The 17841-nt window shown below is 32.7% G+C and overlaps 1 protein-coding gene across 1 annotated transcript; it reads right to left on the bottom strand.

The window, feature by feature from the left end:
- Positions 1-7568: 7568 nt before the first annotated feature.
- LOC110882210 lies at positions 7569-12669 on the bottom strand. Its single transcript, XM_022130288.1, has 10 exons — positions 11667-12669; positions 10551-11589; positions 10257-10377; positions 9005-9068; positions 8884-8942; positions 8489-8782; positions 8346-8377; positions 8052-8247; positions 7917-7973; positions 7569-7658 (listed from the first exon to the last, which is right to left on the bottom strand). The coding sequence occupies exons 1-10, from the start codon at positions 12667-12669 to the stop codon at positions 7569-7571; spliced, it is 2955 nt and encodes a 984-aa protein (XP_021985980.1).
- Positions 12670-17841: the final 5172 nt, after the last annotated feature.

The raw sequence follows: 17841 nt of genomic DNA, 5'->3' as shown, positions 1-17841 counted from the left end.
CAAAACATCTTTAAAACTAATTTTTTAAACAATTCTTTCTCTATATAACATAAGTTCATCGCTCCATAACATAATGTTTCAATTTTAATTTTCAACTATCCAAGCCTATAAATCATAACGTTAGTTGTAATCACCCTAAAAATATATAAACAACATAATAACCCTAAAAATAATCTAAACAACCATAAACAATGTCAAAACACACAAAATTTCAAACCTATTTAACAACTTTATTACCTTTTTTTCTCCTATAATATCAACCAAAATCATCAAAATAACAAAGAAACTTACCCGTGTTCGGATTCCGGTTAGATTTGGTGTCAAACGTCGGTGGTATGGTGGCTGATTATGGTGGTCGCCGGCTGCTGGACTGTTGTCGCTGGGTGATGTTGTTCGTTGGCAGTGCAGGGACGCAAGAGAGGGAGAGAGCGGGAGAAAATTTCTAAAGGTTTTGAGCTTTAATTATTTTATTATAGTTTGAAATATTATTGGGTTTGGTTAATGGGCTAAGACTTAGTGGGCTAGCTAGTTAGGAATTATAAGTGGGTAAATGTATGGGTATTTGAGTTTAGTTAGTTAGGTATTAAAAGTTATATAATTTAGGTAGTATTTTTTTTTAAATAAGAGTTTACTAAAAAAATAAAATATAAATTGATAACACTTTTTACCTAGGGGGTGCGGACGAAAAATTTCATGGGTGCGGTCGAAAAATTCCAAGGGGTGCGGACGAAAAATTCCAAGGGGTGCGGATGGGATTTTCGACGGAATTTAACACTAAAATTTTTTTTCCCCGGGGGTGCGCCCGCCCACCTTGGAGTGGGCTTGGGTCCGCCCCTGTATATTCTGACAGGTTGTCATATTTCAGCGGGTATTTGGAATGGGATATCTAGATGGTGCAGGATTCCAGGTAAGTTAGTGTTTCATGTTAATGACCTGGTGGAAATGCACGAACACTGTGCCATGTCGGGGAATAAGAAGATGGTGATTTATGGGATTATTATTATTGCCTGTTGGCGGTTGTTGACGACGAGGAATGAAAAAGCTTTTTCGAGTAAGGATCCGAATGTAGCGGAGATGATCGCGGATATCAAGACAATAGGTTTTTTTGTGGTATAAATATAGGTTTAAAGGAGGTGTAGTTGATTGGGATCGGTGGTGTTCTTTCGATCTGATATAATTATATATTTTTGTGGTTTTCAGCTTCCTTTTTCCGTCTTGGAAATAGTTGGCCTTGGTTTGGTGGTTTAATGAAAGTCAATTTTCAAAAAAAAAAAAAAAAAAATAGCGTTCACACAATTTAGTAATTAATCAGGTTAAAGTTAGCCAATAATCATACACGTTATCTGTCACATTTATCCAACGATCATTATTAGGATTACCAATTATGTTATACTTGTACAATACAACTTGCATGTATAACACATACCAAAACACTATATGAACCCACCCAAAAACAAGAAGAGTATAAAGAAAAAATGGATAGCAAAATATAAAACAATGTCGAGTAAAATATCGAAGAAAAAAAGGCACAATGGGTCAAAAAAAAACAAAATGACACAACTATAAAAAAGACACAACGATAAATAAAAATACATGATGATGTAAAAAAATGTAAAATCTATAAGCTAAACATCCAAAAACAAAAACCTATAATCTCATATCATAGAGTTCATCATAGAATTAGAGTTCGATAAGACGTTTCCAATAACAATGTCACCTGAATGAGGTAAATCGGAGTTTGTTTAATACCCTTCTTACGACTTCTAATTTTTAGGAGACTTTTTATTTGATAAGGCTATAGGGTGTGGTCATGACCCTCATAACCACCATGACCCTCCATGTTAGTGCCATGTAACCCATCTCTAATCCATCATCCAAAACCACTACCCTAAGCGTGTGGTCATGACCTAAACCACTAGCCCCTTATTTATTTTAATTTATCTTTGAGTAAAGAAAAAAGGAAATGATTTGTTGAAAAATGGAAAGGAGGACTATGGTTGCCATGGTTTAATCCATGCAAACCATGGTGGATCAATCAAGGGGATGGTGTAACCTTCCATTCATGTTCCTAGGTGGCAAATCATGTCCCAATAATGATCCCCACACCCTATATCCCTAAAATATATTTAAAAAAAGCTGGCTATTTCATAACAGTAAAAACAAAGGTTTCGTTCTCTTCTCTTCGGTATGCTAATAAAGAGTTATAGTTTAGTGTAGGGTTTAAATGAGAAGAATTTTTTTTATGAGAAGAAAAAAGAAGAAGTTTCAACCAATAAGAATGTTTCATTTTACTTCATTTAATATTTGAATTTAATTTTAATATAAGGATATATTGGTAAACTTACATAAATCATTAATTTGTATTATCCTCTTTAATAACTAACTAAATTAAATTTGTAACTCTTTTTCAATATATATACTTTTTGCAAATTTAAAAAAAAAACAACTTACTTTAAAGTGTAAAATAAATTACTAGTTGTGTAGGATAAATTACGAGTTGTGTAGGATATATATTTCGAGGTGTCTAGGATAAATTTTGACTGTGTAGGATAAAATTGTATAATGTGTAGGGTATATGTAGGAAATTTTGATATGTGTAGGTTTTGTAGATTATATGTAGGATAATTAATGATTAGTTAACTAATTAATTAAAGAGAAAAAATGAATAATATGAATTATAAATGAAATAGTCTTTTACTAATATGCCTTTTCTTCTTTTTCTTCTCACATTAAATTTCTTCTCAAATTAACCTTCACCAATTTAGTTTATAACATTAAAAAACGCAATTTCTAGCATAAATATAAGAAAGCATATACAAATTAAAAATTTTCGTATTGTATGAGTTATATATTAATAATAAACAATATTAAGAACTTTGTAGCTACATTAAATTTGTCATCTTGTCTAACTTTTTTTATTAAAATTTCGATAACTTTTCTTTTAATTTTTAATTACATCCTTATACTTTAAATAACTTTAGTTCGTTGATTATATCGATGGTATGTTAAATGAATCAGGCTCCAGTATCATACCAGTATGGGTATTTTTTATTTTTTTTTCAATAGTCTTTATTTTTATTGTTTTCGAACATATAAAACTGTGTCAATTTTTTTTTTCTTAATTTTTAATCTCACCCTTATAATTCAAAAAATTTGTATTCGTTAACTAGTATACTGATTGCCGATACCGTATAAGTAAAAAAGACGAACCGGATCATAATCGGAATCTGTTTAACACCCTTCTTACGACTTCTAATTTATAGGAGACTTTTTATTAGATCATAATCCTTAAAATATATTTAGAAAAAGTTGGCTATATATTTCTTAGCCGTAAAAACAAAGGTTTCGTTCTCTTCGGTATGCTAATAAGGCTATAGGGTGTGGTCATAACCCTAATATTCCCTATGACCCTCCACATCAGCGCTATATCACTCACTGCTAATTCATCATTCAAAACCACTAATCTAAGGGCGTGGTCATTACCTAAACCATAATTCTCAGATTTTAATTTATTTTTGTTAAAAGGAAAAGAAAATACTAAAAAAAAAGAGGTCCATGGTTGCCATGTTTTAATCAATGCCAACCATAGCGGATGAAACAAGGAGATAATGTTACAATCCATTAGTGGTCCTATATGACAATTCATGACCCAACCCTTATCCCTCACACCCTTTAAAGAGCTATAGTTTATAACATAAAAAAAAACATACTTTGTAGCATAAATATAAGAAAACATATACAAATCAAAAAGTTGCATATTATATAAGTTAAAAGCATTCACAATGGAACCTCTATTTTTATGTGAGGGAGTGTTTGGTGTTGCGTTTTCAAAATAAATTATGCGTTTTCAAAATAGATTTTGCGTTTTCAAAACTGCGTTTTGAAGGCAGATAATCACTTTTTCATCAAAACACTTTTTTAGATTATTTATTTTTTACAAATGCAATAATCAAATAATCACTTCAAAATGTAATCTCAAACACTCTCTGAGTGTAACCTCTATATAATTGTGAGAGTGATTGTAAATTATTGTGAGTGGAAAAAAGAGAAAAAGAAGAAAAAGTTAATGTTCAACAGTAAATTTGGAGGAGATACTGTTTACCTTTATAATTTTTTAATATTTTTTGAAAGTAGTTGTGACTGGAGGAGAGAGAAAATGTAATAATAAAAGTATAAAAAATATTATTTAATTAAAAAGAAGAGAGAAAATATAGTATTTTTTAGTATAATTATACAGATAGAGTAAAATACTTGATTGTGAATGCTCTTATATAATAGTAACTAGTGTATTTGACCGCGCCTTGCGGCGGTACGGTACTGTGAGCACTGTATCGGTATTGCTTTGGTTTGCTATAGTACCAGTACGATACATGCACTAAGTATAGAAATAAACATATATTATACATCGATCCAAAACGATAGAAGCGAACACTGGTACCGGCACCCATGATGTTCGAACGGTATCGAACATTTCAGATCGTCACGGTACCGATATTTATATCCCATCGCATTTAGAGTTGTATAAATGGAAAATTATCGAAACAAAAAAAAATAAAAGTGAGTATGGTCCTGGTACTAATGTTGTTCGGTACGATACGATGTAAGTTTAATGAAAGCAAAAAACAATAAAATACATAATGGTACTGAAACTGATATTGTTGAATTGTTCCTTCGGTTTTGGCATGGTTAACTACAGTAGCGGCACAATATTCATTATTATACATGAAACCATAAAAATAGATCCAAGTACTGTCACCGATCTTGTTGGGTTTGGTACGGTACAGTATGATAACGATAGGGTGTCATTTTATCGAGAGCAAAAGACAATAAAACTAAATACCTGCATCGATGCAGATGTTGTTTGGTCGTTTCAGCTCAGTCTGGTACGATAGCGGCACAATATCCATTTCCAATAACAGTTATACTACAATGTTGAAAAAGTTAAATATAGAACAAATAATAAATTATAATTCATCGTCCATTTTGGTTCGATTTAATACGACAACGACATGGTATCCATTTTAAATAAAACTTATATAGCAATGTTGAAAAAAATATATAAACAAAGTTACAAAGTAAGATTTTTTTAAAAAGTTATAGAATAAAACTTATTAGAAAAAATTAAACTAAATAATGAATAAAGTTCAAAAAAATAAATACTAAAATTATAGAATAAATAAATAATAAATGCTAAAAAGTAGAAAAGTAAACAAATACTTTAAAAATGTTGATACTGTTGATGAAGAGTTTGAATTGATATATATAATATAATAACTAGTTGTAAAAATTGTCGCCGTGTTGCGGCGAACTTCTTTTGTTATTTAGTCTGTGTTTATATGTGTTTGAAATCACTACGAGCGCGTTGCACACGGAGCCGCTGACAAGAATAAAAAGAAAATATAGAAAAAAATACTAAAAAATAACTGAAAGAAAATCAACTAAAAAGTTGTACGGTAATGATGTTGTTCGGTAGAAACCTGTAGTTAGAGATGAGCAAATAGTAACGGGTGCCGGTACTGAATTTCCTTAACCGAAAGATCCTAAGTACCAGTTCGGTGCTGACGTTTGGCGTTCTTGGTACCGGTTCGCTACCGGTTTTTACCTTCGTATACCGATACCGTAACCGGGGTATCAATTGACACCGAGCTCATCCCTACCCCTGAAAATAAAAAAAAAGTTGTACGATACCGTTGTTGTTCGTACGGTACCCGTGATCAGGGATGAGCAAATGGTACTGGGTGGCAGTACCAAATTTCTCGAACTAAAAGATTATCAAACTCAATACGGTACCAACTTTTGGCGTTTCATGTATCATGCTGGTGCTGGTTTGTACCTTCATGTACCAATAACGAACCCGTATTTTCGATACAAGTACTGGTTGACACCAAACTTATCAAACTTAAAAAGTAAAGAAAAGAGCAATTATTATAATATTAAATAATTAAACTATTAAAAACTGTATATAATATTTTATTATATTATAATATACTAAAATTACTGTTGATTGCATTGGCTTTTTAATATATGGATAACTAGGTTTTTACCCGGGATTGCTTCCCGGGCTCGGGAAAGTTATTTAGATTAATTAATTACTATTTGTTTGTAATACGACCACATTACATCAACCATCTCATTCGATTCAACATCAATGTCTTCAAATCACCGGATTAGATCATGAACTCATATTAGAGGACAAACAAAAACACAACAGGACCATATGAATAATATCGTTTCCACTTTTACATCAATGCACTTACATGATAGGGTGATTTGGAATTTTGAAAAAATCTTTGTTTTTGTACCTCTTTTACAAAATAAGGTGTTGACCAAATTTGAAACAGATGTTAACCAAAAGTCAATAACATATTGACAAATAGTTAAACAGATGTGGAGCTTAAACAGATGTTTGGTTTAAGGCCAAACATCTGTTTATGGCCAAACATCTGTTTAAGCCCAAATATCTGATATAGAAGAAGAACATTTGTTTAAGGCAAAACATCTGTTTAAGGTCAAACAACTGTTTAAGTCCAAACATCTGATATAAAAGGCCAAGCATTTATTAAATGCCAAACATCTGTTTAAGCCTTAACAGATCTTTAACTTGTTAAGATCTACTGTCTTCTAACACAGTTTTCCTCTTCAAAACACTGTTGAACCTAACATGGGTTTCCATTAACTATTGACCAAAAGGAAAACAGATGTTGAAACCACTATTTGTTATTGAAGTTCTTTAAAAAATTAGATAGAATTCAAGAAAATGGAACAATGACTTAAAGGACTATAATTTAACACATAATCTAATTGGCCAAATTTAAAACATAAAGTGCTAATAACAGTGTTTTATCATCTTAGCCATACATAGCAATAAATCATCAAGTTAATAATTTAAGAAAAAAACCTACATCACCATCAAAAAGTTCATAATTAGTATCTGCTAACAGAACAGATTTAAAATGTGTTTGTTAAACTGATGTAACTTGATTTAATACTATCTTCTGTTGTGAAGACACGTATGTGAAATGCAACATATCACCAAACCTCAAGTTATTGTCAGTCATAAACTTTCGCCAACCGTCCAACGCATAACGTGGCTTCAATTCATTTAACTCCAACTTAACATCATAAACCTCCACAACTCCAACCATGTTTTGAACTTTCAAAGGATGAAGATCAAGAAAAAGACCTGCTCGTCTCGCAACTTCAGCAGGAAGACGCTACATGTATTGTGTGGAAAAAAATAATAGTCAGACAAATGAACGTATATCATTAGTTTATTATAAAAAATGGTATACCAGCCTATAGTCTCCTTTGCGATCAAAATGAAAGAACTCAAGGTCAAGAGGATGTCCAGAATGTTTTTTTGTAGTCTTTGCAATCTTATTTCTACGGTTAAGCTTTTTTCTGAACGTTGGCAGCTCTCTTCCCCTTGATGAAAAAGTAAACATATACATGTGAATTAAATGAATGATCAATATATGCACACAAAAAAACAGTTTATATAACATATACTGATTAACTGGCAACTATATACCTTAACTTTATGAACAGACGAAGAACATCCAGTATGATCACTTGTGTCCAGGTAAGGCAACATTTCCCTTAGTCCTATTCTTGACGACCTCCTTTCTCTTAGAAGTAACTTTACCTTTCTTCTTAACCTGTTGTCATAGAGTAACTTTAATAACAATAGTAATATAACAATCTTTAAGATGGTAAACTTGCATCTTGGGTTTTCTTCAATCGTGAAGACACGCGTCTCTTGGACGTGCATTCAGCATTGGTTGGTAAGTTCTTGTAAATAATACATTATTGAATAAATATAACATCAGTAAACAACATTACTTATAGTTGTAAAAACATTAAATTCTTATATGTGTTAAATTAAAAATAAATAATTTTAATAATTTAGCAAGTACCTGAGTAACGGTTGTACCTTCACCTACAGAAACAACTTCTTTATCCTCATAGATGTCCTGGTCAACATTAATGAAATAATTAATATAATGCTAAAAAAATAAAACTTTTCTTGCTAATGCTAAATACTTATGTACCTTGAATGCATTATCAACATAATCAGCCTTCGATATCTCAACTACACTATCATCATCAGATTCAGGTTTCTGTAGAAAGCAAATCTCAATCTCATCTCTATAAACTACTACTTCAAAAACAAAATCATCAATCCTGCTAAACACAAGCAAATCATCCTCAAGTATCCCAATATCATTGCACATTTCCGGCCATCCTCTAGAAAATACAAAGTGCGTATCAACTTTAAACACCTCAACATTCCAGTAGGAACCCTTATAACAGATTTGAAATTTCCCACCTGGTGGGCTGTTTACGTAAAATGTTCAATGAAGCAGTCTTCAATTACCTGCATAAAATTAAAACTAATGAATACTAAACGTGAAGTATGTATCTTATGAGAATAAGTGTTAACACGCTAAAGATGCAAAAGAATTGAAGTTAAGATCAATACTCATACCGTAAAACCAAATCTTGCATAACGATTAAAGGTGAAATAAGATTCCCCACACATGCCATTAACATAACAGGAAAGTTCAAGTCCAAAATCACCTAATGGTTTGAAAACCAACAAAGTATCCCTCGGCAAATTGAGATCTTTAACAACAATGTCACAACCGTCAGTTATTATCGGCGTTGAATTTTCTGTTCTGACCCTAACAACCCATTTTTTACCAGACTCATGAAATATTTGCAACCTACTTTTTTGCCAACAATCTCCCCAATTTTGATTAGCAAAGAATATAGGTACATCCTGTATATAATTTTTAAATAGTGTAAGAAAATATAAACCATAAGAACTGTTAAATAAATATCTCAATAAAAATAAATTATGTATGTAAAAACATGTCATACCAGTTTCAAAGATTCTGGGTTATGAAGAAACTTAACAAATGTAGTATACATCATAAAACCTGAATCAGTAAAGATGTTAAAAGACTGTAATTAAAAAGCTGGCTTCGAAAATGACATTAACTTTTTGTATTAACAAAGTATATAGTGAAATTAATCATAGAAACAGAGTATGAGTTAAAACTATTCTGCAAATAAGAATTATTTTAACATGTTCTCAACAAATGATTCAAACACATAAGTAAACCCTTCTTGAATGTATAGCAATAAACATTTAAAATCATATTAGTAGCAAGATAGGATTTAAATTAAGATAAATTAAACAATATAAAGTTCATTACAATTGGAATGTACATACCAGTTGCTGAAGAAGAAATAATAAAACCTCAGGTGATTGAAGTGTAGAAGACGGAGGAAAACCAAATTGAAACCCTAGAAAATGACTGGGGAGAAGAGATTTTTGAAAGAAGAGATGATAGATGTTTGATGTGTAATGATGATGAAGAAATAGTGACGGTTGTGTTTTTCTCTTCCCATATTTTCAACTGATGAAAAATATTTACACATACACCCCTTATTGAATTTGTTATTTACATTTACATTGAGATACAAGAGTAAAGTACATGATTAGTTTAATTAATTTGGTATTCAAATTAACAAAGAAAAATAATTTTTCGTATAGCAAACCATTAACATAACATATAATTTGAAAGCATTGAATCATGTATTAATAATAATTAGGTTTTAACATAAGTAAGTTTCATGACCTCAAGAAGCAATACCGAGGGAAAATCTAGTTTTATCTATTATATGTACCTTTTAACATAAGTAGTTTGACTTTGGTCAAACAGGCTTTGGTTAAACAGGCTTTGGTCAAACAGTGTTTTATCAAGTAGCTTTTAACAAAAGTAGTTTGACTTTGGTCAAACAGACTTTGCTCAAACAACGTTTTAACATTGGTCAAACAGTGTTTTATCCATTATAATTAGCTTTCAACATAAGTAGTTTGACTTTGATTAAACAGCGTTTTAACATTCCTCAAAATGATTACAAGCTAGTAAAAACTTCTTTGTAAACAACATTAGAAGTCTTATTTGTTGGTTTTCCATCAGCGTCGAATATTAGTATTTTAACGCCTTCTCTGGTCTTGACCCTTGATAATGCAACATACAACTGACCATGAGTGAAGACAGGATCTTTCAAATAAAGACCAACCTTTGATAACGATTGTCCTTGACTCTTGTTAATTGTCATAACAAACAAACTGATAACGGAAATCGTCTTCGTTGAAATTGAAAAGGTATTTTTTTGTTAGACGGAATCATATTAATCCTTGGAATAAAAACTCTCGTGCCAATGTTCCCACCAGATATTACTTCAGCTTCTATAACTCGTTTACCAAGAAAAGTAATTTCAAGCCTTGTACCGTTACATAACCCTTTCTGTTGATCAATGTTTCGAAGAAGCATCACAGGAACACCAACTTTAAGAACTAATCTGTGATTAGGCAAGCCATAAATCTTAAGAGCATTCAAATTTTCTGTTGAGTATAAGCTTTGTTGAAAAGAATCAAGAATTTGTTCAGTTTGACATATACTATCAGAACTCAAATACTCTTTCGCATCACCAGGAAATAACGAAAGCAATCGATCATTAATTTCATGAATTACCTCATTTTGGGTGCTAGAATTGCTCGCTCAGAAAAAAATCCAGCAATCCTAAATTGTTGAATAATTGAAGGATATACAAAGTCAATTAAACTTTGTATTGGGTCACAAATATCGGTTATCAGTAAATCATCTGGTATCTCTATAATGGCGTCACCATCATTATCATCTCCAACGTTTCCTTCACCAATATCAATAAGCCATTTTGCAAATTCTCTGATAGACTTCATATTCGAACTTTCAACTCCAATAGTTAGACGCATGTTTTTAGTCAGCCGTAAGAGTCTGCATTTTGCCCATATGTATGAAGAGCTTAAAGACGCACTAACAATTTCTTGTCTAGTACCATTAGGAATAACAGGTAGTATTTGTCTAAAGTCACCACCAAATACAATAACTTTACCACCAAAAGGAATATCCAAACGAATACTCCTACCTTCCGAAAATACGTCGGTCATGGTCCTATCTAAAGCTTCAAACGCATGTTTGTGTACCATCGGTGCTTCATCCCATATTATTAATTGGGTTTCCTTTAATAATCTCGCAATATCACTATTTGGCTTAATATTGCACATTGAATCTTCTGTTAGATTAATGGGAATATGGAACCGAGAATGAGTTGTCCTTCCACGGGAAAGTAATAACGACGCAATACCACTTGAAGCCACATTTAAAACTATTCCATTTCTGCATCGAACAGCTGAAGCCAAAGTCTTCCATAAAAAGGTTTTTCCAGTTCCACCATAACCATAGACAAAAAAAAGGCCTCCTTTACGCCCTACAACTGCTTCCATTATTTCATCAAAAACCGCTCGTTGTTCATCTGTAAGAGATTGATCCAACCTGTTAAACTCAGCTTGTACTTCATCTAGGTCATGTGACAGCTCTTCATTGATCAGACGATTAGAAGCATCACGTAAGGAATCATCATCAGGGTACGGCATAGTGGCAAACATTCGTAATGATGAACCATTGGAAATTAAATAGTTTTCAATTTTCAACAAAGTAAGGTTCTTAATCTGATGTTCAGGAAGCACTAAACCTAGCAAATAAAAAAATTAAGATTATTAAATAAAAAATCAAAATGTAGTATGTGAAATAAAAAAAATAGATCAGAACCTGAAATATTTGTTTCTTTTTGACGTCTGTAAACAATATCATCAGCTAAGTATTTCCACGTATTCTCCCAAACAAATTCTGGCCGACATAGAGTATTTGACAAAAGCAGGGTAGCAAATAACGCTCGAAGATACCCAACATGTCCTTCAAAACTTGCTTCTTTAATGGCCTCAACGTATTCATTGTCATCATCTAAAAGTCCCATCGCATAGCAAGCATCTCGAAAAGTCGGGAACAATTGACCGTTAACTATACGTATCTCCTCAAATGATCTAGGTCCTTTAACTTTATTCAGTAGTATCCTCAAAAAATAAGGTTCGCCCAAAGCAGGAGATACAGAATGAATCCGACCAACACACTGGTACAACTTACGTACCTGCCAACATCTATCTTTAAGTATCCAAACAAATTTGGAAGGAAACTCAACATAAGTCAGCTTTCTAGCATCTTCATTTGTCTCATTCAACTTCATCCATTGCATAAATATTGAAGAAGCAACAGAAGGCTTGCTTAAAACATTATCAATATCGTCATCAGCACCATACACAACATTCTGTTGGCCGGGCAAATGAAAGGGAAGACTCATAACAGCAGGATACCTATAGTGAACCTCATTAGAGAATATTCTCCAGGATGCCTCACAAGCTGAAATATATCTACAATCATAATACTCCTTGATCTCATCTTTTGGCTTTTCTTTGATGGTTGAACTTGTATCACCAGAAACTACTGCAGTAGCCATATCAGGACCTTTGTTGATGTACTTGAACAAATATTTCACTGAACCGGCTTGATTACACCATTCAACATTAATGTGTGCTTGATATCTTTTCAAAAGCCTTTTGTTAGAAGGAACAACATTTCTGTTGTCTAATCTAACACCAGATTTTATAACTGTATGACCTGAATCTCTTCTTCTGTATACAGGAAAACCATTTGAATCAATAGTTGTATGTGGTGTGAATTTCTTCGGAAAGTTTTTCGAACATCTTTTATCAACCATTCAAGGACAATTCAAATTAGCATTCCCACACGGACCATGAATCATATAATCAGTCACAAGAGAATAAAGTTCAAGATCTTCTTCTTTATCGGGAATCTCAGCAGAAATAAATGGATCTATATGATCAATGGTTGGAAGTTTGTGATCGACCTTCATGAATAAGCATATATGTGCATGAGGAAGAACACACTTTTGAAATTCTACTGTATAAACAACTAAATAAAAAGGAACAATAAATAAATTTATTAGTTAATAACCTTGATTAAAAAATATACATCAGCGGATAAGCTGTGAAAACAAAATAACATACCAACATTAATCTCACCAAAATACTTGGAATCCTTAAAATATTTGATTAAGGAATCAAGCTTCCTTTTAAACAATCGACATAATATGTTAGGCCTGTCTTCGGCTTTGATGGTTGAATCTTTTAGAAATCTTTTTACTTCGGGCCACTTAGGATTACATGTTATAGTTATGAAGAAATCAGGGTACCCATACCACTTACATAAGGCCATTGCATCGAGGTAATTTTGTTGCATGTTTCTTGCACCACCAGTAAATGAAGAAGGAAGTATAACAGGCTTTCCAGTATCTGTTAAAACTTCCTTACCTTTAGATTTATACTTTTGAAGATTCTCAAATGTTTCAGAGTGAAAGTTCGGTACTGACGTTTGGCGTTCTTGGTACCGGTTCGCTACCGGTTTTTACCTTCATATACCGATACCGTAACTGGGGTATCAATTGACACCGAGCTCATCCCTACCCCTGAAAATAAAAAAAAAGTTGTACGATACCGTTGTTGTTCGTACGGTACCCGTGATCAGGGATGAGCAAATGGTACTGGGTAGCAGTACCAAATTTCTCGAACTAAAAGACTATCAAACACGATACGGTACCAACTTTTGGCGTTTCATGTATCAGGCTGGTGCTGGTTTGTACCTTCATGTACCGATAACGAACCCGTATTTTTGATACAAGTACTGGTTGACACCAAACTTATCAAACTTAAAAAGTAAAGAAAAGAGCAATTATTATAATATTAAAATAATAAAACTATTAAAAACTATATATAATATTTTACTATATTATAATATATTAAAATTACTGTTGATTGCATTGGCTTTTTAATATATGGATAAGGATAATAGTAAACAACAATAAGAACATTTCATCTACAGTAAGTTTGTCATCTTGTCTAACTTTTTTTTATTAAAATTTTGATAAATTTTCTTTTAGTTTTTAATTTTAATTACATCCTTATACTTTTTTAAATAACTTTAGTTTGATTATATCAATTGTATGTTAAACGAATCTGGCTGATACCGATCAAACAATATCGATACCCAGTATCATACCGGTATCGGTATTTTTTTATTTTTTCAATAGTCTTCATTTTTATTCTTTTCGACCATATAAAACTGTGTGTCAATATTTTTTTCTTAATTTTTAATCTCACCCTTATAATTTAAATTTTGCGTTCGTTAACTATATTGATTGCCGATATGGTATAAGTAACAGGATGAACCGGATCGAACAATAGTCTTTATTGTTTTCCATCTATATTCATTTTTTATTGTTTTCTATTAACATAAAACAAATGGAGATGTCCTTTTGGTTGTCTCACGATTTGTTTTTGTTTTTCTTTCGGTTGTGCTAACGAGTGCCGCCGAGTCGTCCCTGAGAACTCTTAAAAAAATTAGGCCTCGGGTGACAAAAACAATTTGGGCCCAAAATTATGGTTGGGGGAAAAAAACAAACCCTTGGTGGTGGAGTCAAAACTTGAATTTGAGATCTTTACATTATTTTGAGATGGTTTTTCCACTACACATAGAGTCGTCCCTGAGAACTCTTAAAAAAATTAGGCCTCGGTTGACAAACAATTTTGGCCCAAAATTATGGTTGGGGAAATAAATTAAAAAAACAAATCCTTGGTGTTGGGGTCAAAACTTGAACTTGAGACATTTACATTATTTTGAGACGGTTTTTCCACTACACCACCAACACTTTTTTGCATAATGGGTAGATGCATATATTAAATATATAATTAAGTATATATATAAAAGCTCAAAAAAACCTTTCGGACCCTTTAAAAAATTGGGTCTCGAGCGACGGCACGAGTTGGCCGCCCCTGGAGTGCCGCTACCGTAACAAAACATACCAACCGAATTCCCGCGCGTAGATTTATAAACTTTCAAAGCTTTAGTTTTTTTTAATTATTATAACTAATTTTAAATATATTTGTTTTTTTTCTAGAATAACCTTTAATATTCTTAAACCCTTTAACATACGATGTTTTATGAAATAATGAGTATGCCATTGCAATAAATCTATTTTTATTTACGTCTCCATATATTTTTTTCCCTGAAATCGTATTATGCGCAGTAATATATAAGTAATCTAAGCACAGACATATATGTTATTAAACCGACCTCACATTTATTTTTTTAAATAAATTAATGTTGTTTACCATTTTCATTCTTCTAATAATAAAATATAATGTTTTTTAAAGCATTGAATATACTTTTGCGACATGCTTATTTTTATCCATGTAACGGAGTGTTATCCGCAATAGAGTATTTATTATATTGTAAGCTATAGTAACAGTATAGTACCTGTATTGTGATGAACCAACCTTATGTCATTCCAACAATATTGATATCAAGGGGATTCTGACCGAAAAACATTGGTACGATATAAGCACTATAAGAACCTTTGTTGATATTTGTTTCTTATGGTTTTCCAGATGTAAACACGCGTGGGCATCCTTTTGGGCTTATCACTTCTTTATTTTTTTAAAAAAAATTCTCTTTCTGTATATCACGACTTTAACCGGTACGTACACGTGTCCCTTTAGAATTTGTTAAAAATCAGCGCCCCAACCACGAAGCAAGGGTGTAACTCACTCATAGGTGAAGCGTTTAAGGGGCCAGTGGTCCCTCCTCCGGTTTTTCTCAATAGTGTAATTTTATGTGTATTATGTTTGAAAATTATATATACGTATGGAGTCTGGTCACCTTAATTTTCTTAAGTTCCCCACACCCCTTCCCCTCTTATAAATTTGTTCAAGCTTCGCAATTGAACCGAGTAGTTATCATAGTTCACCTTAAATCAAGTGCAACAAGTTTGATCACATTTTATCACTTCACAATTCAAAATTTTGTCTGTATGATTTTATATAAAAAATAGAGTGATGAATATTTTTAAAATGATGTCATATCATTGAATATCATTATGACATGTATAAGCCTAAAAAAGTTGTTCAAACATCAAACTCAATATTATTTATTTACTAGTCCATCAACAAGGAAATTATAAACTAAAATCCCAAATAAAACAAAAAACTAAAACCGATGACAACTACAAAAGATGCTGATTACCTAAATCCAAAAGTCGGTTATCGTTGCACTCCAAAATCCGCCATCAACACCAAGGGCATGTTTGGCTTAGCTTATTTTCAACTTTTGAAAAGTCCTTTTGGCCAAAATAAGTCAGAAATTCCTGACTTTTGGCAAATCCCTCTCACATAAGAAGAAAAGCCAAACACTTTCAAAAGGACTTTTGCCCTTCAAAAGTCCTTTTACCCTCAAAATAAGGAACCCCAAACACCCTCCAAAAAGGTCTATTTTTTCTATGTAATATTATAAAGAGTAAAGTGCAATTTTAGTCCCTGAGGTTTACACCCAATCGCACATACAACTTTCATTTGAAAAAAAAAATGGCCAATCAAGTCCCTGTACGTGGTTGTCAATTGAAATCAATCGAGTCCCTCCTTACATTTTCTATTAGTTGACCAGGGTATGGTTGTGTTTTTACTTAGAAATCCAAGAGCAATTTCATCATTTCATCGTCTATAACCCAAACACACACACACTCACTATCTTCTACATCTTTATCTACTAAACACACACACAAACTCACTTCCTCTCTCTCACTGGAAAACACAATGCAGCTCCACACCACTGCGGCGTTCACGGTTGAGGCCTTCTCTTTTCTTTGTTACAACTTTAGCTACTCGAGTCGAAGATTTGCAAATAGAGATGTAGACTGTATGCAGATTTGCTTCAGAATTCCTTTGGAGAGCATAAATTCTAGTGGTATGCTTTTACCGTATTAATGTCAGTTTTTATATTTAATTCTATTTGGTTCATTTGTTACATTTTTGAAGAGTCTATGATACTAAACAAGTTAAACTAAATTTAATTTTTTTAATTGAACCTTTTCTTTTGAAGATCCACAGAGAAACGTTTGCACTCTTGCCACATCTAGCATCGAAGAGCGAAGAACATGGAAATATTAAGCAAAGAAATTGATTTCCTTATGATTACTCATTCTTTCAGAATGTGATTACTCAGATAAAGAGGGAAATCAACATGTTGATCTTACATCTATGGCGGATTATTGTTAGCTTGGCTGGTTTGGAATGTTGGTTAACTAGTGAAGTGTTTAGGGTTACTTGAATTGAAGATGGTGGTGGATTGTGTGTTGCAGAGAATAAAAAAGGGAGATGACTAATTCGTATTGCAATTCCACCTAAAGGGCATTATGGTCTTTTTACCAAAATCCTAATGTTCGTCTAATGGAGGTTTGATTGATTTCAATTGACAACCACAGGGACTTGATTATCATTTTTTTTCAAATGAGGGTTGTATGTGCAACTGGATGTAAACTACAGAATAGAAATTGTTCTTTACTTTGTAATAAATGGACAAAGTCTCAAACACTAACAACTCCATTATTTTATTGGGAAACCGCTTATAAGGCTATACGGTATGGGGGTCGGCCCCGGCCCGTCGCGGGTCGGCGACGGTCCAAACACCGTGCCGCCCCCTACCGTCCCCGTCTTCTCCGTCCGAAAATGGACGTTGGCGACGACGCAAAAAGTGTGGGCCCCCCCTATTAAAATATGACCGTTAATAAAAAAAAAATTAAATTTCTATATTTTGAATAAAGCCAAACGGCTATAATTTTAAATTATATAAATTAAACATCCATTTTCACTATCAAACACCAAATTAACCTCCACAATTCACCATTTTCTCCTATAATTTTTACACTCTCTTCCACTACACTCTCAACCTTCTTCCACATAATTTTCATGGATCCGTTCAACAACCCGGATACTCCCAACACTCCTTCGAACAACCCGAATACTCCCACCAATCCGACCCA

The sequence above is a fragment of the Helianthus annuus genome, chromosome 10 (assembly GCF_002127325.2).
Source record: "Helianthus annuus cultivar XRQ/B chromosome 10, HanXRQr2.0-SUNRISE, whole genome shotgun sequence".
Classification (NCBI taxonomy): domain Eukaryota; kingdom Viridiplantae; phylum Streptophyta; class Magnoliopsida; order Asterales; family Asteraceae; genus Helianthus; species Helianthus annuus.
Note: the sequence above shows the minus strand (reverse complement) of the source record. Positions and strands in the feature narration are given on the sequence as shown.

Bases quoted from the DNA above. Each gene is read 5' to 3' on its own strand.
- LOC110882210 (XM_022130288.1), bottom strand. From the start codon at position 12,669: ATGGTTGATAAAAGATGTTCGAAAAACTTTCCGAAGAAATTCACACCA. The intron at 11,590-11,666 runs GTTCTGATCTAT...TTTATTTGCTAG, and splicing joins AAAAGAAACAAATATTTCAG to GTTTAGTGCTTCCTGAACAT. The intron at 8,943-9,004 runs GTTAATGTCATT...TTACTGATTCAG, and splicing joins ATACTTTGTTAATACAAAAA to GTTTTATGATGTATACTACA.